The sequence below is a fragment of the Hakea prostrata genome, chromosome 6, assembly GCF_041222555.1.
Source record: "Hakea prostrata isolate BN-2017 chromosome 6, UWA_Hpros_2, whole genome shotgun sequence".
NCBI lineage: Eukaryota > Viridiplantae > Streptophyta > Magnoliopsida > Proteales > Proteaceae > Hakea > Hakea prostrata.
Window position 1 is genome coordinate 26,024,621 of NC_142605.1, and position 25,083 is coordinate 26,049,703.

Below are 25,083 nucleotides of genomic sequence, written 5' to 3' on the forward strand. Positions count from 1 at the left end.
GTTCCATCAAATCTATGATCCTTTTTTTTTTTTTTTTGAATTTGTCCCCACAAAGAATTGTGGTTATTGAGAAGTCGCCAGCCTTGCTTAAGAAGTAGAGCACAGTTAATGTGTTCCATTTTTTTTAAGCACATCCCTCCCTGTTGTTTAGGTTTGCAGCATTTATCCCATAAGATAAGTGTTAGTTTTTTTTTTTTTTTTTTTTTTTTTTTTTGGTTTGGCTTCCCAAGCCCCTTTGGCAGACCGCATCCAAATTCCTGCATTACATTTTTTGGAAAGCAAAAACATTGCATTAGATATATGGATTGAGATTGAAGGACAGATTTCATCAGGACTTCTAGTGTTGCATATGATAAGGAAGATGCTCTCCATGTCGCCATTTTGTTTCCATTCTTGTTAGAAGAGAATCAAAATGTTTTGATTTGTTTCTCCCATGGAGAAGTTGAGTTCCCAAGTATTGCATTTTTCTTCATTTCCTTAATCCCTAAAATCTCTAGGACTGCTTGTTTCTTAGTAGGATTCACATTTCTTGAGAAGAAAGCGGCACTTTTCTCAAAGTTGATAGTTTGTCCTGTGAGATCAGAGAAAAGATCAATTGCAGCTTTTAAAGCCAGCACGTCTTCCTTTTCTGCTTTGCAAAAGAGAAAGGTGTTATCCGCGACGAAAAAGTGTGAGATTTCCGGTGTTGCCCGGGCAATTTGGGTACCTTGAAAAAGATTGAGGTCCCTGTATTCTGTTAGGAGTCTAGAAAAGATCTTAATAATTAGGAAAAGATAAGGACTGAGGGGGCAACATTGTCTAAGTCCTCTAGTTCCTGAGAACCAAAGATAGGGCTTCCATTTAGTTTGACTGAGAGAGAGGTAGATGATGAGAGAGTTTTGATTAGGGCACACCAGTGGTTGTCAAGACCCCACAGTTGGAACAATTTGGTGATTATACTCCCCATTCCACTCTATCATAAGCTTTGGACATATCTAACTTTAAAGCCACAAACCCATTTTTTGCCCTAATTTTTCTCATGAAATGAAAATTTTTGTGGGCAATGATGATATTGTCGTTGATTTGTTTCTGTGAGACAAAGGCTCCTTGAGAAGGTAAAATGAGGTTTTGGAGACAGAGTTTGAATCCTTTAGCCATTATTTTTGCAAGAATCTTATAGTTTACATTACAAAGGCAAATGGATCTGAAGTCCGAAACCTCCTCAGGGTTGTCCCTTTTTGGGATAAAATATAGTAGTTTGTGACTTGTTCCAAATGGAAGGGTGAGATGGGTGAAGAACTTATTGATGAAAAATTGAAGCTGGTTGGAGAGTAAGTCTCAATTTTTTTGATAAAAGTAAGCATTGAATCCATCAAACCCTGGTGCTTTGTGAGGACCGGTAGAGAATAGAGCATCTTTAATTTCCTCAAGAGATGGCAGGATGGAGATGTTGTGTGGGATTAGATTGGGATCAAGAAGAGGGAAAAGGCCTTCTACAAAGTCAAGGTTAAGAGGATTTGAGGTGGTGAAGAGGTTTTTCATAAAGTTAGAAAAGGCAGTTGCAATATCCACAATGTTTCTTAGGACTTGCTTCTCATGTTTGAGAGTCAAGATTCTCCTCTGATCGCAGTGTATTTTAGAAGCCATGTGATAGTACCTGGTATTTTGATCCCCATCTGAGATGTATTTTTCTTTGGATTTTTTAAATCAAAATTGTTCCTCAGCCCTCAAGGCCCATTGGATTGTGATGATTTTTTCCAAAATTAGATCCGAATTTGGGTGGTTGGTCGCCTGTAAGGTGTCAATTTCACAAGAGATTTGGTGAAACAGAATCAATGTTCCCAAAGATGGACTTGTTAATTTTGAAGAAATCTGGAGAGATTTGCCAATTTAATGTGTAAGTCAGGTTCACCATCTCTAATCCAGGCCTGTTTTAGGGAATCAGAGAAACAAGATGTTGATACCATGCATTTTGGAAATGGAATAATTTTTTTGCAAGCAAGGGGGATCCATCCAGGTAAGGAGTAATGGATTGTGATCTAAACCAAGCATTTGAAGGATTTTCAATGTTGCCATAGCGTAGAGGGAAATCCAATTTGGGCATGCAAACACATGATCTATCTTTTCTTTGACTAGGTGGGATGGGTGTTGCATATTTGACCATGTAAAAGGGTTTCCTGTACCCGAAAGTTGTTGAAGAGAGTATCCAGAGATGATTTTGGATAGTAGGGGGAGGGATGGGATTGGTTTAAAGGCTCCCCCCCCCCCCCAATTTGTCTTTAGGTTTCAAGACTTCATTGAAGTCTCCTGCTAAGATGAAAGGGTGTTGGAGAGTCTCAATGAAGGTGAGTAGGTAGTCCCAGAAAACATTCCTTTCAGCATAGGTAGGGAGTGCATAAATGAATATTATTACCCACTAAGTGTCTCTGCCAAATATTAGAACAGCAATAAAGGACTTGTGGGTATCCCCCTTAAGTCCTTTATTTCCATGGATGTTGGATGATGCTATTGGGACAAAGTGTCATAAGATTTTTTTATTTTTTAAGAGGAAAGATTCATGATTTTGACATTTTGTTTCTCACAAGAAGAGCAAATCCATATTATTTTTTTTTTATAATCTTGGCTAGACGTACACTGTGTGGTGAACTTCCCATTGATTCCTCGAATATTCCAAGCAAGAAAATTCATGTTGAGGGAAAGCACTGGTTGCAGCAAAATGAACCAATAAATATGTATGCATAATGCAAAAACCAGAAAATGGATCTTCTTCAGGAAACAAAAGAGAATACAAATTACCTCACAGGAGGAAAAAAATCCAGTAGCAACAATATACAATACACAGAAGAGGAATGCAAGGTATCATACTAGATAAAATTAGAAGTGGTTATGCAGGGGGATCAAGAAACACAATCACAAGAAATTAACATAATCATTGTCTAAGCACATCAAGCATGATATCGGTTCCAGCGAATAAATTGGATATAGCCGAACCAACAAAAGAGAATAGTAAACACACTAATAAACTTAATGACACAACTGACCTAAGCTTGGTTATCGACTTCACATTGTAATACAAGTGGGTTTAACCGTTCAATACAGAATGACGAAAGTAAAAAGGATGAAACTTGGAGGCATTATCCAACTGTCCAGCAGCCTTGACAATGGCATTTTCCATGTTCCAATGCAAAATTTTCAACGATAATATTACATATATGTTCATCTAAATCATGGGCAAACTGCATTGTCTAGTGGGGAATTAATATTACTAGCTTTTATTCACCATGATTTGAGCTTTTCTGAAGGGATTTTCCCCAACTTGTAGTAACCTTTTAGCCCTATTAGATTAGGAACATTAAGTTAATAAGAATAGTTGTTGCTTAGTTAATTTGGAGTCATTACAGGCTACGGTGAGGTCTTTTTCAGTTGGTTTGCATGATTGTGATCAGTCAGTTCCGCAAGTTTCTTCAATGGAAATGGACTAAAAACTCATAACATGCAAAGTAAGGATTGATATTAGAGGAAACAGATGAGATTTACAATGTCCAACAATGTCCATAAGGAGAGATGGAGAGCTCCAAATTTATATCAGAATCATCCCTTAAACACCCAGAGCACTCCTTAGCATTGACCGTTGACGATGAGAATGCTTCACTAATTTCACTCGCAGACAACGCATTACAACTTACTTGCGTCATTGGACGCAAAGAGAGTGACAGTGAGAGAGTGCCATCATCTGCTTCTTCATCTTCTGTGACCTGACCATCTCTATAACCAGATTGATAAATAAAAGACTGGAAACCGTTTTCCCTGTTCTCTTTGTTGTGTTTCCTTGTGAATGAAAGCTGTTGCTGATCATTTAGTCTGGAAATCTAGCAAGAAATTAAGAACATAAGATCATACATAAAGAAGATTAGGAGCTTTTAACTAAATATTTAAAATTACAACGAGGGTTGGGGAGGCCAAAAATATATCCTTATGAGAAAAAAAAATTATCAAAAGGAAAAAGAAAATTTTCCAGAACTGTATCTCTCTCTGAAGCAATAAAACTGAAGGGTGGAGGCTAAAACAATGTCTTTTTCGTGCTTCTGTGCCCACATTACTAAATTTAAGAAGAAAATAAAACTAAGATGGAGAGAATATTCCATGTCTGAATCATAGGCATGTCTTTAGTTCTCGATGATAATTAATAAGAAGGATTGGAGGAAAACGATAAACACTCCTTGATCAGAACTAAGAAAGTCGTCTCACTATTCATCTGAAACTTTCCGCAAAGCCATCAACGAAACCAAGACAACTCACTTCCAAACAAAAAGAAAAGTAGACACAAAAGAAAACTAAAGTAGGGTAGAATTAGAAGACCAAAAAAGCAAAAAGAAAAACCAAAAAGCCACATCTCAGAGAGAGAGAGAGAGAGAGAGAAAGAGATTGTACCTTGAAGAGTTCAGATTCTTCGATTGCGTATCCTAAAGCATTAAGGTTGTATAGGTGATGTGGTATAGAGAAGGTTGAGGAAGGAACCTCTGGTTGCTGCTGCCATCTGAAACTCTCTTTTATTCCACCATTCTCAGCCATGTTTTGCATATAATCATGAAAATGGCAAGGGGAGGTGTCTGTGTCATGTATTCTTTGGGAGCATTTCATGTTCTTGTTGATGGAGTCCCTCTCTATTCGAGCCCTGAACAATGTTACCAAAAAGAAGAGGAAAAAGGATGTAAAGAAACGGTGCAATGGGCAACCCAGAATCCTTTCTGTTTCTTTTGTTCTGTTTGCTTTTTCTAGTTTTAAAGACGAAACTATAAAGCTTTGATGCTAACCTTTTAGGTGGGAGAGGGGTAAAAATGAACTGAGAATCTTCAGAATCTTTCACGGGATAAGATGGAGGGAGGAAAGCCACATCATTCTTCTCATCATCATGATCAGCATCATCATCAATACTACATCCATGATCATGATCATCAAAAGAGTGTTCCCTTTGTTGGGTCGAATGCATGTCTGTAGTCAGTAGTCACACAGAAAAGAACATGAAAACAAACGAGTTAGGTTTCTCAGGTGAAAAGAGCAAATAGGCCTAACTTTTGATAATCTTTGGTGTGAACCAGCTAATGGATGTGGGGTTGGTGAGTTTCAGAAGCAGCACCACCCCCAAGAACCGGTAAAGATCGAGAAAATATGGGCTTGAGTTGTAAATTATTAGCAGCTTTATTAGAATGAAAAATAATAAATGGAGGAGGAAAGAAACTTGGGTGGCTCTATCCTAAAATGAGCAGCAAAGGTGTTTGATTACTAAGTAATTGAATCTGAACTTAAAATAAGCCCTAATAATGGAAGCTGGAACATGAAACTGCATTCACTGTAAAACATAACATTTATAGTGACTCTTTAAGTTCTAATATATATATATATATATATATATATATATATATATATATATATAATTAAAGGGCAGAGAAAAGAGAAAAATAAGAAATGAGAAGGAGAGCCATCACGATGAGAAGAGAGAGAAAGATCTTGGTTCATCAGAAGATACCTTTTCTGTTCAGATCATTCTTCATGCTTCTATACATCTGATACAAAAAATCAAGAGCTTAATTTCCGAACTCTAAAAGAAAATCAGAAAATTTGGAACTTCGACCATATGTTCTAAAAGAGATGAAGAAGAACTCCACCTGAAGATGGCTTTTAACGTGTGAAATTTTAAGTCCCCGGACATCCATCATCTGAAGCACCAACTTTGGTGTAGCCTCTACAGAACCAGAAGCCGGATTTCATTACGAGAGAGAGATAAGAGAGAGAGATGAACATTAAAGAAAGGTGAAAGGAGGAGAAGATGGTACTAATTGGTAATATATACTTACTGTCTTGCCCACCAAGCCTTTCAATTGCATGAACAAAACAACGATGAAGATCAGGAGTCCATCTAAGACGAGGCACCTTCGATCTTATATACTGTCTCACTCCTCCATGTCTTCCACAACTCCCCATTTTTCTCCCTCCAATGAGTCCTTAAACTAGGAACCTTCAACTTCGAAGCCTCAAACTTTACTCCCAAACCCAAAAAAAGCTTAGTTCTTCAGACCCTTTACTATGGTTCCCTAGATGGAAAACCAGAATTAATTTCCTATCCACAGGGTCTTCTTCTTCTTCTTCTTCTTCTTCTTCTTCTTCCTCCAACTTCAAATGAACTGGGTCCCTTCAATTGACCCTCAAAACCGGGTTTAGGCTTCTGGGTATTCCTTCCACTTTCTGGGTCCCTTAATAAACTCCAAAACCTTCAAACCAACTTGATCACGAGGTCTCTTGCTATAATTTCTGTCTAGCTTTACTCTCTTGGTTTAAAACAACTCTTGCAGGTATGAAGGGGAAATGCATTTATACTTGAAATAGTAAAGAGGGAGACAGAAAGAGAGATCATCAGATCACGAGAAAAGAGAAGGAAGGAGGACGTAGAGAAGGGAAGATGGGGTCTGTAAATTCCTTGGGCTCTGCTTATCTGCAACTGTTATGCCCTGCAAAGGAAAAAATTCTCATCACGAGCTTCTGATATCCACGAAATCATGACACAAAACCTTTGACCCTTGTGGCTCTCTCATACATTACATGCACACAGCGCCAACGTTGTCATGATCACGAACACAGAACATCACCAAATAAATTTCCACCTTCAAATTTTATTCTAAAACATAATTCAGAAAATAGAAAGATATAGCCGTCAGCCCTGAGTCGTATACTTAGAATAGAATCTCTTTCTTGATTGTCTTTAACTCTTACTCAAATTGAGCTTTAACTTAATTAACCTTCCTCTGGAATCAGGAATCAGTCAAGAAAGAAGACCACAGAACTGCTGTCATGGATTTCTTGTCAAAAAGTCAGCGATAGGATTTAGATATACGAAGCAGTTAGCATGAGAGAGAGAGAGAGAGAGAGAGAGTGTTTTGTTACGTACAGAATTCGCTTTCCATCAATCACGTCTAATATGCGTGAGAAGAGGGGCTACAAATATAGACGGTGCCGACTTATTTAAGGAAAAAGACTTAACGGAGAGGGCGTTTACATTTCAAATTATGTGAAAATTTCTCTCCTGGGTAATATCACGAGCATCATCTGATTAATTTATCAAAATCTTCTTATTAACAAAAATATCAAAATCTATAATTAAGAGATAACTGTTAGAAGAGAAAGAGAATATGAGAATGATCAACTTGAATGTCCAATCTAATATTAATATCATGACCTTAGAAAAGACAATTCTTCAAACATAGCCTCCTTTTTTCCCAAGAATAAAGAGGACAATATATCCTTTTTTTGACTAAATACATAAATCATCAATGGAACAAAGTTTCTATGATACACTTTGTCAAAATATCATTAATGTCCATGTATAAATTTCTTCTTTCTTCTTATTATTCTATCCTCCTTCCTTGGAGGTTGATTTTGTTTTAAAGTTGCAAAGAATTCTTATCAAGGGCAAGTCAGTTTTGGAACAACACATTATTTGAAAATTCTTGGATATAAAACTATTTTTCCTTTGTATGTTTCGGACCTAGTCTCCCTTATATGATATACGATTGCTGGTCTAGCGTAAAATGCTCCACTTAGCTACGTATGAAACTGTTTTCTTTAATGAAGTTTATTTCATAAAAAATAAAAACTACTTTTCTTGATTGAATTACTTTGAAAGGAAAAAAATTCTCCATTATGAGGTGAAATCATACTATTTCCATAGAAAGACAAAACCCCACTTCAATTGATGTTTTTAACTAAACCCCCATTATGAGGTAAAATCGAATCCGACCGTGATTTCGATCTCGACCTAGACAAGACGGATAAAACCCACGAGATTTCGATTGATCAGTTTTTAACACGACCCCTTTAAACCGGCCCATCACCTCCAAAGGACCATACTGTCACACATCTGATTCTCAACTTTGAATGTTGGTCTGATTTCTGATGGGTAGAGAAACTGCTTTAGAATAATCAAGAAGCATGGCATGTGGCCAGTGACCTAAAAAGAGGCAACTAAGAAGGTTGGTCCAACAGATATTCCTCTGACTTCTAAGTCAAACCTGACCTTAATACCTTATATATTAAAATCGTATTATAATGGTGCTTGTTGTACATTTATGTATGAAAGTCAAACTAAATTTTCTAGGTCAAGGGACACTGGTGACCCTTATTAGGGTTTATATGGCGATCCAGATTCTTAAATGGGTAGCCAGGTTTAGGGCTGCAGGGCTCTGGATTTGCAAGGGTGATGAACAGACTGTGTGTCAGCAACACCAATGGAACAAGCAAACGCAGTTTGCTCAGTTGCTAACAGAGCATCAAATGTGACAACTCCTCCTAAGTTCCTTTTGCCTCCTCGCTTGATCTAAAGTCATGGCCCTTCCAATGTCTCTGTGAGACTGTGATAGCAGTTTTTACCTGTGAAGAAAAAGTGGGGTTTAATATAACAAATTATAAGTTTGATTTATTGGATTATTTTATACAGTAACCTCATGTATCTCATGATTTTTTATGCCTAATGAAATATTTTTGGGTCCCAAAATTGAAATTATACCCTCAATTAAATGGGTCAAATTATTTCTGGTTATGTGTAAAGAAATTATTTTGGGAAATTCCTCTTATTTTAATTTAAATTGAATCTATCATTTTAGTTTGGACTAATTAACTTGACCTAATGTTTGATTGGCTCTAGTTTTCAACCTCTACTTTTAATTTATTAGCTCCCTGAGAAGCTATGGATGACTAGACATAACAAAAATTGTCAACTATTAGGGTTTGGTGTAGACTTTTGTATGTTATGACTTTGTGCCTACACGTTGGGATTGAGCCGGTTCACATTTTTTGCTACTAATCTTTCAATTTTTTTATTTTTGGATAACCTCTAATCTTCAAATCACAACTATTCAAGTTTTACATCAACCATAAATGAAGATAGAAACCCTAGTCAAGGCCAACTTATCCGTGGGAGTCTAGGAACGTCGACTGACTTGGTTGTTATCACGCGTCAAAGTCCTTGCATATCCCTAATAGGAGACGACTTTTAGGAACCCTAGAGTCCGTTAAGTGGTTTATACATAGAATACAACTCAATAGTTTTCATATTCATAAGACTCATAACAATCAATTAATTCCGATACAAATCAACCGATTCAATGAGCTTTTTACAGTAAATAATGTTTTGGGCACTTCGAATATGATAGCAGATCAATGGTATTGGACAAATTTGCCTTTGAATGATAAATTTGTTTTACAGTAAATAATGTTTATATCGTGCCCAAGATAGATTCAAATTGCCCTATTCGATCCCGATACTTAAATCATACTGGTAACCATTTAAGGGGAAAGAATAAAACTTTAAAAAATAATAATAAATAGAAAAAAAAACGGGGAGAGTATAGAAACGTGGTTCTTTTAGAGATTTGAGGAGGTCGTGGACCGCTTCAAGAGGAGACAAAAATGAAAAACAGGAGAGACAGAAGAACAGAACAGAAGGAATGATGAGGGTAAATTTCTGCAGAAAGAATGATGATGCGAGATAGCAATAACACATAGAAGAGAAACAATCGGAAAAGGATGTAATGAGTAATGAGTAAGACAACACCTACAACATCCTCATCTCTCACTCTCTTTCTCCCATCATCATCTCTTTTTCTTCTACTTTTCGTGATTATCCTGTGACATTTACTGCTCTGTGGAACCCAGTTTGTTTTCTTGAAAGTATTTCAAATAAGTAGAGATTATATGGCTTCGAGGACGCCGGCATTCTTTGGCGTGTGCAGCAGTAGTTGCAGAAAAATTAGCAGCAACTTGCAGAAGCAGCAGCGCAGCTATGGCTGACCCGAGATGATGACTTCAATCTCCCACTCTACTCCTCGAGAACTGTGTATAGATCGATGTGATCTGATTGAATTCTGAAACCCTTCTTGCAGAAGAATCTATATGAACAAACAGATTTGAATGAGACGGGAATGAATAAATGCATGAAACATTGGGTCAGTGCAATTTGCCGTTTCGCAAAGGACCACCTTTTGTCTCGTGAAATTGTTCTGCTCTTTCATGGGTCATTGGATTTTGCGTATGTTTGCATGTAAATTTCAGTCTAATGATGACGACAAATTGCAACATTCCAATTGGCGAAGGACCACTGGATTTTCTTTTCTCCGTCCATTTTCTCTGGTTGTTTTATAAATTTTTCAAAGTCTTCAATAATTGCTTTTGCGTAATGCTGGGCCGGATTTCTTGCAATTCTAAACCAGCCTGGAATATTCTAATCAAAGTTTATTAATGTACTAACCCTAATTCAGTGTCAATGATTATTGCTTCTAATTTTAAGCTCTACAGGGTCAAGCCAGGCTCATACTCGTCCTAATTGGCCATGTCCTTGGCCCTAATTAATTAGCCATGTCTAGCCCTGATGGCCCTATCCCTAGCCCTTAACCCTGTGCCCTATCTGTCTCTAGCTCTAGCCCTTATTGACCCTATATTTGACTCTGGTCCTAATTGGCCATATCCTTGTCTCTGTTCTTGATTCATTGAGATCAAGCATCAGGGACAAAATTATGACAAAAATCGGGGCTAAGGTCAAAGCAAAAAATTAGGAATGGATCAGGACAAGCCCGGTGGGCAAAAGAGTAATCTTAGGCCAACCCTTGGCCCTAACGGATCAGGACAAGCCCGGTGGGCAAAAGAGTAATCTTAGGCCAACCCTTGGCCCTAACACTCCCTCGTGGCCATAATCTTGAGCCCAAACCGTATTCAGGCTCAGGGCAAGCTTAGGGTCAGGGCCATCAGGGCCAAACTTGCACCCATACGTAATGTGCAACATCGTGCAGCCTCCAATCAAGATCAAAACATTTTGTCGAGACGAAATCTCGATCACTCGTTTTGCAATTAAACTTTACCAAAAAGAAATTCATTTACACGAAACAAGTTGTCATGATTTTGTCTCGACCATAAGTTTTGATCTAGATTATAGGCTGCATAGTGTTATAGCAACATTGAAGCATATTCAAGCATAGGACATTTATATTAAATCGTTGTTTCACATAATGGTATTTAAAGGCCTTCGTAGAACGTGATCATACCACCTCAATTGGCTTTCTTGTAGCATATTATTTGTTGGACCTACTCCAAATGCAGCTCCAATATCATATATTACATTTTTCCTTCCTAATTTTACTATTCAATTAAGCGTCCTAATTAACAACCTCATTTCTATAATACTGAGTTTGTCTATGATGCTTCTTTACAATCTAACACTCTACGCCATACATCAAGGTCATATGACGGTCTTATAAATTTTCCTCTGAACTTTAAAAGAATGCACCGAGCACACAAAATTTGAGACGTTTCTCTCCACTTCATACACGCTATTTTAATTCTTTAGGAAATAGCATCATCTGTACTACTTTTCTATTGATGATTGTGGCAAATTACCTAAAATAGTCGTTTTGTGATATTAACCCTTGAATTCTATCAAAATAATATATATATATATATAGTCATCATTATCCTAAAGGTATAGGTTTAAACGTTCTTTATCTTACTGCCTTTACATGGAATTTGGTCTCAATTCATTTAAATGGAAAACTGCCAGCGGAAGCATGTCCACCCAATCAAAACTTTAATTACACTAAGAAAGTGAACCTTCTCAGCTCTTTCTCTTCCTTTTATTTTCTTTATTGATTTCCAGCTGGTTTCACTTGATTTATGCAACAACTGTATCTTTTTCCCATTTCTTTGTCTTTGCAAAGAAGAAAGAGGGACTGAGGGAGCGTATGTACACGTCGACTCATATGCTGTGCGTATTGTTTTTTTTTTAAATTTTCTTCTCCTTCTTTTATTTTTGATACACGAGAAAAGTTAACGCAGATTATGAACAGAAACTAACCTGAGTAGGTGGGTTTTTGCACATTCGTGCATTTTTTTAGGCATCAGCTCTCAAGGTCAAGGTAGAAGAAGCTTATGGAAAACAGAGATTCACGTAATTCTTGGATTTTCCAGTTATATAAAGCTATCATTCTACTAAAGATTTACCTACCTGACACCTACGTGTGGGAATTCTCCTTCAATCTTCCAGCCGTAAATAATTTTCAAACACTACTGCTTTGAATCTCTGAGTAGGTTCTATAGTCACATTACCGTTTGGAGTTGCACCTTTTCCATGGAAAATCTCCAACCACCGAACTCGCAAACCGAGAGAAAGAGAAGAAAAAGAAGAAAAGTATAGGTTGGCGTAGGTATCAACACATGAAATCTCCATGATTTGTTACTTTGTGTCGTTTTCTTCCATTTCTTTAACTTTTGACCTTTGTTGCACGAGAATAATGGAGACCAATAACAAATCAGCTTTGCAGTATCCATATGGAATATGAGAGAGAGAGACTGAAGGAAAAGAAGTATTTTGTAATCCAGGTACCCACATAATCTCTCTCTCTCACACACACACACAATATATGTATGTGAATGAGATGACAAAGAACATTTGGGACTGATTAGAGGAATAATTGGGAATTAAAGAAGCTTCAAATTACATTCTCTTGCATAAAAAGTGGTGTTAGAAAAATTCATTTGATTGTGAAAAGAATTAAAAGCCTAAACCTTGACTTTCCATGCTTGATTTTGGTGAGGATTAGGTTACCTTTGAAATAAACAATGCTCAGAATGGTGTCTGTGTGGGTGTGTTGTGTGTGATCATGCTTTGTTGATTGATGAGCTTTTCCTCTTTCTGTTGTCGTCTTGTTTCTCTTCTTAATCTCTGCTCTCTTGATTGCTCATATGGCGGCTTATGTGGGCTTGACCAAAGGAAGACAACCGATAACCCCTCACATGGCTAAACATCACTCTTCATGAACAGTATCTATCATTTGAAATTTATTCTTCTATAGGGCTCCAAAGTTCAAACTTTAGGTGGAAATTAAACCCTGAGATCTCACAGTTCATTGCACCTAGAAACTTGTCGAACTTAAACTTTTGAATTAAAACAGTGGAGCTACAATGCTATGAAGGCTGCCCTTGACCATGACGCATCTGTCATGTCTGAATGCGATGAAGTAGAGCAATCCTAGCTATTTTTAGCAATGCCCAGATTCAGAATTCAGGGAAATATGGCCAGGATATAGACAGCAATGATATCCAGCTACTGGACAGATCGGTCCCCTACAGCCATTGAAGATAATGATGATGTCTCTCAACTGCCATCAGAAATTAATTTAGAGTGGATCATTTTCAAATGGGTAGCAGTGGAAACACCAAATTGCATATGAAATCAAATGGCATGGTTTAAGATCCTCAACAATGGCTGAAGATGGTAGCTACACAAGGTTTATCATCCTTGACAATTGAGCAAGTAGGAATCCTTCAGAAACTCTCTCTTGATTCAAATGGAATGTAGACATGCCTCTCCATGAATATACACTTATACAGTAAAAATGAGGCTGGGCTTGGGCCAATATCCCATTTGGGTGCAAAAGAAAATGTGAAAAGGAAGTTGAGCCAATTGGCCCAGACCATGGGCCACAACATCAAGCCCATTTAAATGTGAGGCCTCAGTTTCAAAGCTAATGCTGGCTCAAGAACTAAAGAGTGGGTTGACTTCATTTTTGCTTCCAAGTTCCAATGGCCATCTTGGCCCAAGCCCAGCCTCCATCTCCCTAACCCTCTAGCATTCGCACCCATTTTCTTCCTCTCATTCATAGAAGGGTGTCAATAAAACCATGGCCTAGACCCAAGGTGCAAAGTTTCGGCTAAGTTCACCAACTGGCTGGCGAACAGGCTAACTTCGCCGAAAGTTTAGCCGAGATTTACGCATATTTCCTCTTTCGATATTATCCATTCTCAGTCGGAAAATCTCTGCTGCTACGAGTTCTTCTTCAGTTCTAAAACTCTTTCTGAAGCCTTCAACCGAGCAAAAGAGTTACCTACCACTCAAAAAACCATGTTATCATCTTCTAGCCATTCTCCTCGCCACTTCTCCTTCTCTCCATCTCACCCCTAGAAAACTTAGATGTTTCATCGTCCTTGTCAAACCACTTCAGATGCCATAACAAGCGCCCCAAGATCCTGGATGAATATACCTACCTATGTTGTAAATTCAGTTTCAGTGGTGGATTTCGGTTTGCCGAGATGGGTGAAATTTGCCTAAATTTTGGCAAATTTCGCTGAATTGTTGCACCTTGCCTAGACCAACCCAAACCCGCCCTGACACTTTTAACCCAAAAGGCTAGTTTTACAAACTAACTACCCTAATAGGGTTGGGTAGGGTTCAGGTTTAGCCCTTAGGCCTACACAACTTGGCTACTAATACTTCATAACTAAGAGGTCAAGAGCTCAAATTTCCTTTGTTCTATAAACTCATACATTTTGCCTTGTTCTTAAAGTTAAAAATTAGGGTGTAATCAAAACAAGGTAATCGGACCTTATTTGGATAAATCACATGAGCAAAAGAACCTAATAGAGTAGTGTTTGGATTTGGGGTTCTCTGACCCAGCAGGGTTGGGGGTTTAGGTCCCTAGGGTAGGGTTGGGTTTAGACTGACTCGACCCAATCCGGCCTTTTGATACCCCTACAACTTACCCTTTCAAAGACCGGGTTGGTTTATCTACTATTTATTTCGGTAATTGAACCATCAAGTTCCGGCTACCCATTGACATTTGACCGGCCGGTCTGTCAGAGACGTAGCTCAGGTTTCTGTAATCAGTAATGTGTAGAGAAGGCATCCATCGATCGAAACGTTGTGAACAGTAACAGAGAGGAGCAAGACCAGAGAGAGGCAGAGGAGATGGAGGGAGACCCAGGAAGCCTTGAATCTTTCCTGAAGTGGGCTGCAACGCTAGGAATTTCTGACTCAACTGATCAGTTACAATCTGAGTCTCATTCATGTTTAGGATCCTCGCTATTAGTTGCAAATTTTCCTGACGCAGGCGGGTAATTAGACTCCTTTCTCTTCCACTTTACAACCCTGACGTTATTTCTGCGCGTTTTTTGCTCATTCCCGTTTTCAAAATGCGAAATAAGAACACATCTCATGGAATTTTTTTCCCCTCCCTCTTTTCCCTCGCTTTTCTGAGTGTTCTGCAGTAGAGGATTAGCTGCTGCTCGTGACCTTAAAAAGGGAGAATTGATCCTTAGAGTTCCAAAATCGGCTTTAATGAATGTTGAACATCTATTGCAAGACAAGAAGCTTGCTTCTTCTGTGAACAGATGCCCCAACCTCTCTTCCACTCAGGTTCTCTAATTGTTAAATGTTTTTCGTTTTCTCTTTCAAGAAATCCGAAAAAATCATCAATCTGTATTTACTTTATCTTTTATGCAGATATTGATTGTGTTTTTATTGGCTGAAATGGGTAAAGGCAAAGATTCTTGGTGGTATCCTTACTTAATGCAGCTTCCACGTACCTACGACACTTTAGCGAGCTTTACTTGTTTTGAGACTCAAGCTCTGCAGGTTCGGTTTGAAGTTTACTATTTGGGACGTCTTGTGAATTCATTGTTATGGATTAAAATTCATTGAATCCTTTAAATTGAAATTTTAGGTGGATGTTGCTGTCTGGGCGACAGAAAATGCTATATCAAAGGCAGAGCTTGACTGGAAAGAAACTCTTCCCGTTATGAAGGATCTTGAGTTAGGACCACAGCTTTTAACTTTTAGGGCTTGGCTATGGGCTTCTGCAACTGTGAGATTCTTCCTCCTGTAAGAGCATGTCATTTTTGTTAAATAACAATCAAGTATATTATCTTCTCTATATATTTTGGATGTGTTCTGCCAATTCACTAAAGCAGGTTTTTATTCATTTTCTTGCTGCTGTATCTTTAGAAGGGTTGTATTGCAGAAGTTAGAGTTGAGTTGGGTTTTTGAAAGTCAGCTAAAACATCAGCTAGTAGGAAAACTTGGGGTTTGTGAATTTTGTCTGGCATATGGGTTACCACTTATCCTTGAGGTGTTTTGGCAATGACAAGCCGATTGCTAATCAACTAGGTTGGGGTTAGGAAACCAAAGGATGGTCTAGAACCACATAGGTCAAGTATAACTCAATAAACTGAAGTTTCAACAACCTTGTCGAGGTAGTCATGATGGGGTCCAAGGTCTGGTTGAAAGACCCAGTTTGTAAGATAAATATCAGGATACTGGATTGTCATGTACCTCGGGTAACTTAGACCATGGTTTTTATGTAATTTAGTCTATCTTATTCCTCATAAGTTGTATGTTATCATTGTCACTATATTATGAAGGAAGTAGTTCTCCTCTCTCATCTCTCATCTGAGGGAACTCACAAACCCTGGTTCTTGTTTTCTGTTAATGAGTACTCCAGCAAAGTTGGATGCTAATCCAAGAGTCGATGTTACCAAGTACCCAATTACTAATTTACTTAAATCGGGAACGTGATAGTAAACCACAGAAATACAGCAACTAATCATTGAATGACAAGTGAAATCAAAATGGAAAGTTGGAAAGGTTTAGTTTCTAAGTATGTCATAAAATAAGGGAATAAGGGATACAGAATTAGTTACTTGCATTAAAATAGAGAGTAGAGAAGAGATCAAGGCAGCATTAGCACTCAAACTGGGCACTGAGATGCCTACACAGATAATTGATGGCTTGGAATGACTGTTGTTTCGACTGCAAACCAAGCCTGAAACTATTAAAAATAACATTGAATGGTTAGTAATCAGATTGGTTGCAGTTCATAAAGATAACTCAATAAATAAGTCAAATGCACTAACACTGGAACAGAATCAGACCTTGGGAGAAACAAGGTAAAAGAAAATGAATGTTGATATGGATTAGGATTCCAGAACTAACCAGAATCTCACTGGACTTGTTCACATCCCATCAAGGTTGCTATTACTTCTCCCAAGGACATTTTGCATCATAAGGATCACACAGAGAAATAACAACCATAGAGCTTTAGTTTGTCAAAATGATAAGGTAGCATGGCCCCCTACAATTTTATTTATAAGGTTGCAACAGAAGAAGAAACTGGTGACTATATATTCACAGCGAAGAGAGTTTTAGAAACAACAAAATATAAATGTTCTAGACTACTAAAAAATTGAGAGTAACCAGTAAATCCTGTAAGGGCTTCAATTACCTTGCCTTTGTGTTTATGAAACTGGCTTACTAAGTAGAGGGCCCAAAAATACTAAGTCCATGACTAGAGCTGCATGTATGGCCCTGATGTTCCAAACCCACCTTGGCCAGCCTTAAGCTTGAACAGGTTTTGGGCTCATCCTGGCCCTGAGGGTGGATTAGGGCTGACCCCTGGTGGCCCTGATTAGGGGCAGGGCCTGGTCAGCATTGAGTGTTTGACTGGCCCACTACCACCTTGTGGATTATCTTCGGTAAAAAAGCAAGAACAATGTGGGACAATGTATCGTTCTACTGTTTTGTGGTTAGGGTCAAGGTCAAGGTCAGGGTCAAGGCAAGCCAAACCCAATCTTGTTGCAATCCTAATTGTTTAGCCTTATAACCAATAGGAGTCTTAAAAGTAAAATCTAACTTGAGCCAATATTGAATGACAGGTTTAGGTCGACCTAGAACACTAAAACTAAGCCAATACCCAAAAAACAGGTTATTTTTCTTCTCTTCTTGTTTGGATTCTACTTGAGAAGCATCACTTGTATGTTCACAGCATTGAGGACATGGATTTGTTTACCATGAATTTTTACCTTAGACATCATTTGTTACTTAACATTTTTCATTTTCTTTTTCCCTAGTTTTGGTAAATTTATTAGCCGAATTTCCCCCATGCATGAAGGTATCTTCTCGTACAATGCATATACCATGGGATAATGCTGGATGTTTATGCCCAGTGGGTGACTTTTTCAATTATGCTGCACCTGGAGAAGAGTCAGCTCCCTCAGAAGTGGAAAGTTGGAGACAGTCCTCCTTGCAAGTTTCTCTGAATGATGGTACAGAGACTGACCACTCTCAGAGGTTGGTAGATGCTGAATACAGGGATGATGTTGCTGCATACTGTTTCTATGCAAGGGAAAATTATAAGAAAGGTGAACAGGTACATGCTAACTCCTTTGAATTTTTGCTGTAAAACATGCTGAAATATGGTTGCCTTAGGGCATGTCTGGTTACATGAATCCAAGGATTTGAAATGAAATGGGATTTCAAATCTATAGATTTCAAATTTACGGATTCATGGTTCAAGAAATTAACTGTTTGGTTAGCCTCAAATCTATCGAAGTTCATAGAGTTATGTTGGGTTACTCCGCGTGAATCCGCAAATTTCGTCAATTTTATACTTATAGCGGAATCTATGGATTTCACCCAATACCCGAGAATGGCTTAATTCACATTTTTAGGCAAAAAAGTGAAATCTTTGGATTTCATTAATCCAAAGATGTTTTACAACCAAACAGATATAAATCTCCGATTCATTAATCCAGGGATTTGAAATCTCTGGATTCAAATAACCAAACAGTCCCTTAGTATTTTTCTCATTCAATGTTGCTAGCTTTTTTTCGTTCCGCCTTTGAGTGAGTAACAAAATACTTCATCTTCCACGACCCAGTGAAGTAGGGATATTATGGTACTTACTAGTTACTAGATAGAATTGTCTAAATTAATTATTAATATATTCTTTAGTTCCTTGTCAATATTTTTAGTATCTGATATGAATCCAGTCTTTCTCCCTGAAAGTGTGCTCACATTCTAATGTTCTAGACCAGTTGGTATAAATGTCAGTGCTATCCATGTTGAGCTAAATATGGTATCACTTTTTGCTTTGCCAACTTTTAATGTTAAGAGTGCGGTAGTTGTAAATGAAGTTTTATAAAATGGGCATCTGATGGCTTGGTCATCATAATTCTTACAGACTCATTTAGTTATTAGCATCAATGAGATATGATTCGTATGAAGAAAGCTGAGATGAAGCTGCATTCGACTAGCATTGCTATAGAACCAGTAATGTTTCAGGATATCAACCATGATATGACACATGAAATCAGAAATATTTAAATACTGGTCCATGTTGGTATTAAAAGCATCTAGCGTTGGTTAGGGACCCTGTAAAAGTGGGACTTGTACCAGCCCTATTTTTGAATGTCCAGGGTTGAGTGATATTGAACTCTGTTGTAAAATATATACCAATCACCAGGACAATGCCTTCATTTTCATCCCTTGGACAACATTAATATTGGGATATACTTTCCAACTGCTTGTATTTTGAAATGTATGCTTTAACATGATCTAGCCTAAATCAGGAGTGGTTGTAGAGCAGTTTCGGTAATCTACGGTAGTTAATATTGGGATATAGTTTCTAAATCAGGAGTGGTTGTAGAGCAGTTTCAGAAATCTACAGTACTATCACTTCAAGGCAAAGGATTTAATGTGAGGTACCATAGCACCAACACCAAACTAGAAGGGTCTCATGTGAAGCACAATAGCACCAATTGTCTCTTACTAGTATAACCTCTTATTCAAAATTAACCTGAATGAAATACTAAGCACTTCTGGATGTGTCGTTTATATAGAGAAGAATGCAACTTCCTCTTACTTTCACTATTTATCACTCCTACAGTTGACATGGACTTGGAGAGGGTGCAACATGATCAGAATTCATTGGATATTTGGATTGCAGTAACATTCAACAGGGAAGAACTTTTTCTATGCAACTATTGTAAAACCTTGTGTTCAGCATGGAACTATGTCCATATCTAGTACTGGCAGAGTCTAGGATCTGCTGGTTTATTTTGATTAATTGATCTTTTTTTATTATTTAGTTCATATATTTTTGACTTGCAGACTACCGACCATTGATGTTCTAAATATTAGTGCCCCACCCCCTCCCCCAACCTTCCTCTCTCTTTAGGAAAATTAAGATGCCATAGTTGAAGCAATCTGAGTCTTATTTATGCTCCTGCTTTTCTTCAGGTTCTTTTAAGTTATGGAACATACACAAATTTGGAGCTTCTTGAACACTATGGATTTATATTGGATGCGAATCCAAATGACAAAGCCTTTATCCATTTGGAAGCTGACATTTACTCTTCTAGTTCATGGCCCAAGGATTCAATGTATATCCAACAAGATGGGAAGCCATCTTTTGCCCTGCTGTCAACATTACGTTTGTGGGCTACTCCACCAAACCAACGGAGGTCACTTGGCCACCTTGCTTATTCAGGATTCCAACTGTCAGTAAACAATGAGATCACCATCATGAGATGGCTGAGAAAGAACTGCTTTGTACTTCTTGAAAGTTTTCCAACTGCAGTTGAAGATGATCGGTTGCTGCTACATCATGTTCAAAAAATGCAAGATAAACTCTCTTCCAAAGAGATTGAACATATGCTATCTACTTCAGGAGATGATGTTGGTGCTTTCTTCGAAGCTTGTGGGCTGCTGAAGGAAAGTAAAGATTTCTCACTGCCTAGGAAGGCTAGAAGGTCAATGGAGAGATGGAAATTGGCAGTCCAATGGAGACTCAAGTATAAAAGTATACTTGGCAGCTGTGTTTCTTACTGTAATGAGGTTATCAATTCTCTAGATCCCATAACAAACGGAAATCTGAAGAGTTAGAAAATTTAGAAACAGAAGCTGAAGATGAACATATCAAGGAGCTCAGCTTCAGCATGGACGAGAGGTTTCCTTGAAAATAAATCCAAAGCTTTCATATTGTAAGTCTCAAACATTGACATCCACACCATGAAGTAAAGAAGTATTGTAAAGCAAACCGACTAGCATAGAAAACCTAAACCAACATGCCTAATGTCCGAGTGCACACACTAAGAACATTTCAAGAAGTTCAGCATAAAAATATAAAAACTAAACAAGAACACTCCAAAGATAAAAGAAAAGATTCTACAACTGCTTCAGCATCCAACAGAACAGTAAGCCTTGAAACGGATAATTCAATAGCAGGTTTCAACGATCCATCAGTGCAACCATTTTGAACTTCTTCAGCAGAGAAGCAACTTCTTCTTTCTTCAAACCTGAACAAAAAAAATAAACTTATTATACACAATTTTAAATCCTGGAATCTCCCATTTTGTTCATCTATTTTGTATTTTGAGACTCCCAAGTAACCCAACATATAGAACAAAATAAAACCAGCTTGGTTGACCAATTAATAACCAATCTCAAGGAATGGTCACTCATTTGCTCAAGCCATCAGACGATATTTACCTTGTAATTTCAAGCTGTAGTAGATCTTATCATGGATTACTTGTAGATAAGAAGGGTTCATGTTCCTTTTTAACTTTCTCCATTGTTGGCCGATTTTCACTTCTAGCCTTAAGGCACTCTATTACAAGCTTAGCAACTACCTGGAGTGGTTCTTCCTTTGCATCCATGGCTATTTTTTCATCCAGAATAGTGGAGAGATCCTTACCTTCTTCCATTAGTTTCATTAGGTTAGATATGAATACTGGTATATCTTTCTTTTTCCCCAGTCAAAAGCTCCACTAGAACAACACCGAAACAATAAACATCACTTTTCTGTGGCTTCAAGTTCATCACTTTTATGACCCAATTCACCTCTTAGAGTTTGATATAAAGGTGCCAATTCGAAGCTTTGAAATCACATTCTTAAAGCAACCAATTTTGAAGACCCATAATCCTTCTTCTCTTCTTGTAGCAATATGTCAGAAGAATCGAATTTTCCATGAAAGACAGGTACTGAATGTGAATGCAAATAGTCTAGTACATCGACAGAGTTTTCTTTCTTTGGTTGGTTGGCACCACCACTTGTTTTCTACTTGTTCTGAAGCTTGTAGCTCTTAGATTTGATATACTCATTTTTCTTGCAGTAATTACAGGTCAAAATTTTCTTCTTGTCACGATTTTCTCTCAGCAGTTCTACCTTTAACTGTCAAACCAACCCCCTTAGATTTGGTTGTTATTAATTCATCATCAATTACCCATTTACTCAAAAGATTCTTTTTTGCATTTGTAACTGAGATTGTCCCTTTGTCATAAACCATAATTTCTCTAAAGTGCTTGTATGATAGAAGCAGCATAATAATAATAGGATTAAATCTTCATCCTCCATTTTAACGTCTATCTTTTGCAGATTAATAATGATAGAGTTAAAAGTATCAATGTTAGATTTGTAGAAGTATCTTCACTCATTCGCAATGTATGTGAGAGATTTCGTGAGGTACGAACTTTCCAAAGCCGACCACAATTCTGCTATTGTCTTCTTCTAAAAAACTTCTTGCAGAAGTTCGTTCGATAGGCATAATTGAATTGTGGTAAGCATTCGATCATCCATATCAGTCTAATCATCTTCAGACATAGCCTTATGTTTATTCGTCTTTCCAAAATGGTCTTCTTCACTCCTTGACAGTAAGAACCGTCAACATCCGGGCTTGCCATAAAATTGTGGTAAGCATTCGATCATCCATATCAGTCTAATCATCTTCAGACATAGCCTTATGTTTCTTCTTCTTTCCAAAATGGTCTTATTCACTCCTTGACAGTAAGAACCGTCAACATCCAGGCTTGCCATAAACTTAAACTGATGCTTCCGTCGAATTTTTAAATATTGTATTTCGTTGATGTAGTAGCCATGAATGTATAGATCGAAAAAAACCAAGATATTTGATACTGGTTTTTTAAAAACAAACACCACAAAATAGTGAATCAAAATATAAAAAAAAAACAAAAACACATAAAGATCTAACTTGGTTCACACACCAATACGAGCAAAGAAGAAGAGTTTTTCATTATGTAGAAGAAGAATATAATGAAATCTCACAACCAATCGCCAAGAACAACGTTATAAGAATTCTCACCCAAAATCCTAATTGGAAAATCTCAAATCTCTCAATAAAGTAATAAGCGGTCATAACATATATATATATAGATAGACTCCAATTAGGTAAACGAGTCGACTCATCAGGTCGGGTCATACCATACCGTGGGGGCATAGATCCCACATACCCCCTCCATAGGCCAAGATCAATGGCAGGCTCCAAACTTGGCCTCATCGGCCCAAGCCCTATGCTTCCATCACATCTCTAAAAACAAGTCATTTGAGTCACCCACCATAATAATTCGTTACGGGTCAGTCTTCCAAGTTGGGTATAAGAATTCAGGTAAGAACATAACGTGTATTAGTTAGATGCATTAATTAGATGATCAAAAAATCTCCCAAACCCTTAACTTCCACCACAAATCTCCAAAAACATGTCATTCAGGTCACCCACCAAAACATATCAGTGCAATTCCATCTTCCAAATTAGGCAAAAGAATACAAGTAAGAACATAAAAATGTATTAGGGCCTGTGTGGTTACTTGAGTCTGGAGATTTCAAAAATTTAGAGATTTCAAATCTACAGACTTCAAATCTCTAGAGTCATGGTTTGTAAAATTAACTGTTTGGTTAGTTTGAATTTTTGGAATGAAATTTCTAGATTTATTCTAAAAAAATATTTATTGAATTATGGTTCAAATCTTTAACGCTTTGATAGTATGGGTGAAATCTCGGTTTCACCTCATACCCATAAATGCGATTCACGTTTTAGTGTAAAATGTGAATCTCAGATTTCATGAATCTAGAGATTCACACAACCAAACAGGTAAAAATCTCCCATTTGTGAATCCAGAGATTTCAAATCTCTGGATTCACGTAACCAAACAGGCCCTTAGATAATGGTCAAAAAATATCTTATTAGAAATTCACTTGTTTGGAAAGTAAGAGTTTAATTGTTTTGCTTGCCTTTGCTCATGTGGATAGGTAAATATCCCTACAAGAATACCAGCTTTCAAGTTTTTACAAAAATGATGAATCTTTCCAAATCATTTTATGGTAGCATTTTTTTTTTTTTTTGGTAGAATTTTATGGTAGCATTGGTTCTAGTCATTCTTGCTTCAGTTTTTTATGTATTTTTTTAATTGTAACATTTACTTGCTTCAGTTATTCACGGGAAGGTTTAACTTCAAAACTGATGAATCTTTCTAAATTATTCTATGGTTGCATTGATTTTGGTCATTCTTGCTTCAGTCATTCATCAAAAGATTCGAATTTTTTTTTTTTTGGTGATGAAAAAAGGTTCGATTTCAATGTAGTAGTATCAGCAGTAGCTAATTGAAACAAGTAACACGTATGCTTTTTGGAGGATCTGTTGTAGAATGACAGAAGGTACTATCTAATTTTCGGGGCAGTTCACACCTTTAATCAGAATTTCGTTGCCAACCAGAGAGCAATATCCCTTTCTAACTTGATAATTTAGAGATCCATTGATCTAAGAAAATAGGGACGGTTTAACTTGTCAATGATGATGAAATTCCTAAGCATATACAATGGAATTGAATCTTTTAAATATCCAAAGCGAAAACAATTTCATTCCGAACTTGGTAGGTCCTGGAGATAAACGAAAACAACAGATTTATCTTAGATTAATGTGCAACCATGACACTAATTCAAAATCTTGTAAAAGAATAGTAGCCTTAAATTAACTAAGTAGAGAAAAAAGAAGAAGAAAAAAAATCATGCGAACATTTTCGTGATCGGATTGATTCGAAAATTTCACAGGAATTTGAATCGAACACAAAGAAAATGTAAAAGGAAAAGCTGAAGAAAGATATGAAATGTATGTCTCATGGCCTGTCCAAAGAGGTCATTGCAGCGACGCCGCCTCCCCAAGGTGATGGAATATGAGACCGCAGAGATGGAGGAGTTTCCAGGTGAAAACCTGAAAAGACCATCAACACCTATTTGCTTGATTTCTGACGTTTACTAACGGATTTTGCAAACACTCGATTTGTTTGCTCCAATTGTAGAGTAAAGGGAAAATCTTTCCCCCCGTCAGATCAATTCAATTTGGAAAAAGATTAAAAACAAATCGAAACATCAAATGAGAAAATCAATGAAAGGTGGAAAGGAAAACTAAAAACAGAGGAAGAAAAATCGAGAATGATTTTGGTTCGCATGAAAGGATGGATCAGCTTCCTGGCTTGGATTCTCCGAGAGAGAAAACTAAAAAGCTTAGCATCATCATAGTCGAGCAGTTGGGGAAAGAATCCTCACTTCCATCCGTTCCATACGAACTTCGTGTTTTAACACAGATCAAACGCCCTGCTTATTAGGGTTTCAGAAATCTCTTTAGACATTAGGGCTCGCAGAAATCCAAATCAAGCAAATTGAA

The 25,083-nt window shown here is 37.4% G+C and overlaps 2 protein-coding genes and 1 non-coding gene across 5 annotated transcripts; 1 reads left to right on the forward strand and 2 right to left on the reverse strand.

Annotated features, from left to right (window-relative positions):
• Positions 1 to 3,398: 3,398 nt before the first annotated feature.
• On the reverse strand, positions 3,399 to 6,563 carry LOC149012928 (myb family transcription factor MOF1-like). Its single transcript, XM_089159638.1, has 6 exons — positions 5,835 to 6,563; positions 5,646 to 5,722; positions 5,507 to 5,543; positions 4,794 to 4,971; positions 4,411 to 4,654; positions 3,399 to 3,848 (listed from the first exon to the last, which is right to left on the reverse strand). The coding sequence occupies exons 1-6, from the start codon at positions 5,959 to 5,961 to the stop codon at positions 3,513 to 3,515; spliced, it is 999 nt and encodes a 332-aa protein (XP_089015764.1). The 5' UTR covers positions 5,962 to 6,563; the 3' UTR covers positions 3,399 to 3,512.
• An 8,061-nt stretch (positions 6,564 to 14,624) lies between these two features.
• Positions 14,625 to 21,009, forward strand: SDG40 (SET domain group 40). 3 transcript variants are annotated; one of them, XM_089159516.1, is made up of 6 exons: positions 14,625 to 14,907; positions 15,061 to 15,208; positions 15,296 to 15,427; positions 15,516 to 15,656; positions 17,739 to 17,996; positions 19,868 to 21,009. In XM_089159516.1, exons 1-6 carry the CDS (start codon positions 14,762 to 14,764, stop codon positions 20,510 to 20,512), a joined length of 1,470 nt encoding a protein of 489 aa, XP_089015642.1. In that variant the 5' UTR covers positions 14,625 to 14,761; the 3' UTR covers positions 20,513 to 21,009. The 3 variants fall into 3 exon arrangements, with proteins under 3 accessions (XP_089015642.1, XP_089015643.1, XP_089015644.1); XM_089159517.1 differs by having other exon boundaries at positions 17,739 to 17,988; positions 19,515 to 19,958; XM_089159518.1 differs by lacking the exon at positions 19,868 to 21,009 and adding an exon at positions 19,515 to 19,667.
• Positions 21,010 to 24,874: 3,865 nt separating this feature from the next.
• LOC149012930 (small nucleolar RNA Z103) lies at positions 24,875 to 24,971 on the reverse strand. The gene has a single exon (XR_016174177.1). It is a non-coding gene; the product is annotated as a small nucleolar RNA Z103 (small nucleolar RNA).
• Positions 24,972 to 25,083: the final 112 nt, after the last annotated feature.

What these genes read in the sequence shown, in the direction of transcription:
- LOC149012928 (XM_089159638.1), bottom strand. Translation starts at nt 5,961, where the DNA reads ATGGGGAGTTGTGGAAGACATGGAGGAGTGAGACAGTATATAAGATCG. An exon ending in ACGTTAAAAGCCATCTTCAG is followed by an intron (nt 5,544 to 5,645) that starts GTGGAGTTCTTC and finishes TTTTTGTATCAG; the next exon opens with ATGTATAGAAGCATGAAGAA. An exon ending in ACCCCTCTCCCACCTAAAAG is followed by an intron (nt 4,655 to 4,793) that starts GTTAGCATCAAA and finishes AACATTGTTCAG; the next exon opens with GGCTCGAATAGAGAGGGACT.
- SDG40 (XM_089159516.1), top strand. Translation starts at nt 14,762, where the DNA reads ATGGAGGGAGACCCAGGAAGCCTTGAATCTTTCCTGAAGTGGGCTGCA. An exon ending in TTGAGACTCAAGCTCTGCAG is followed by an intron (nt 15,428 to 15,515) that starts GTTCGGTTTGAA and finishes TTGAAATTTTAG; the next exon opens with GTGGATGTTGCTGTCTGGGC. An exon ending in ATTATAAGAAAGGTGAACAG is followed by an intron (nt 17,997 to 19,867) that starts GTACATGCTAAC and finishes GCTTTTCTTCAG; the next exon opens with GTTCTTTTAAGTTATGGAAC.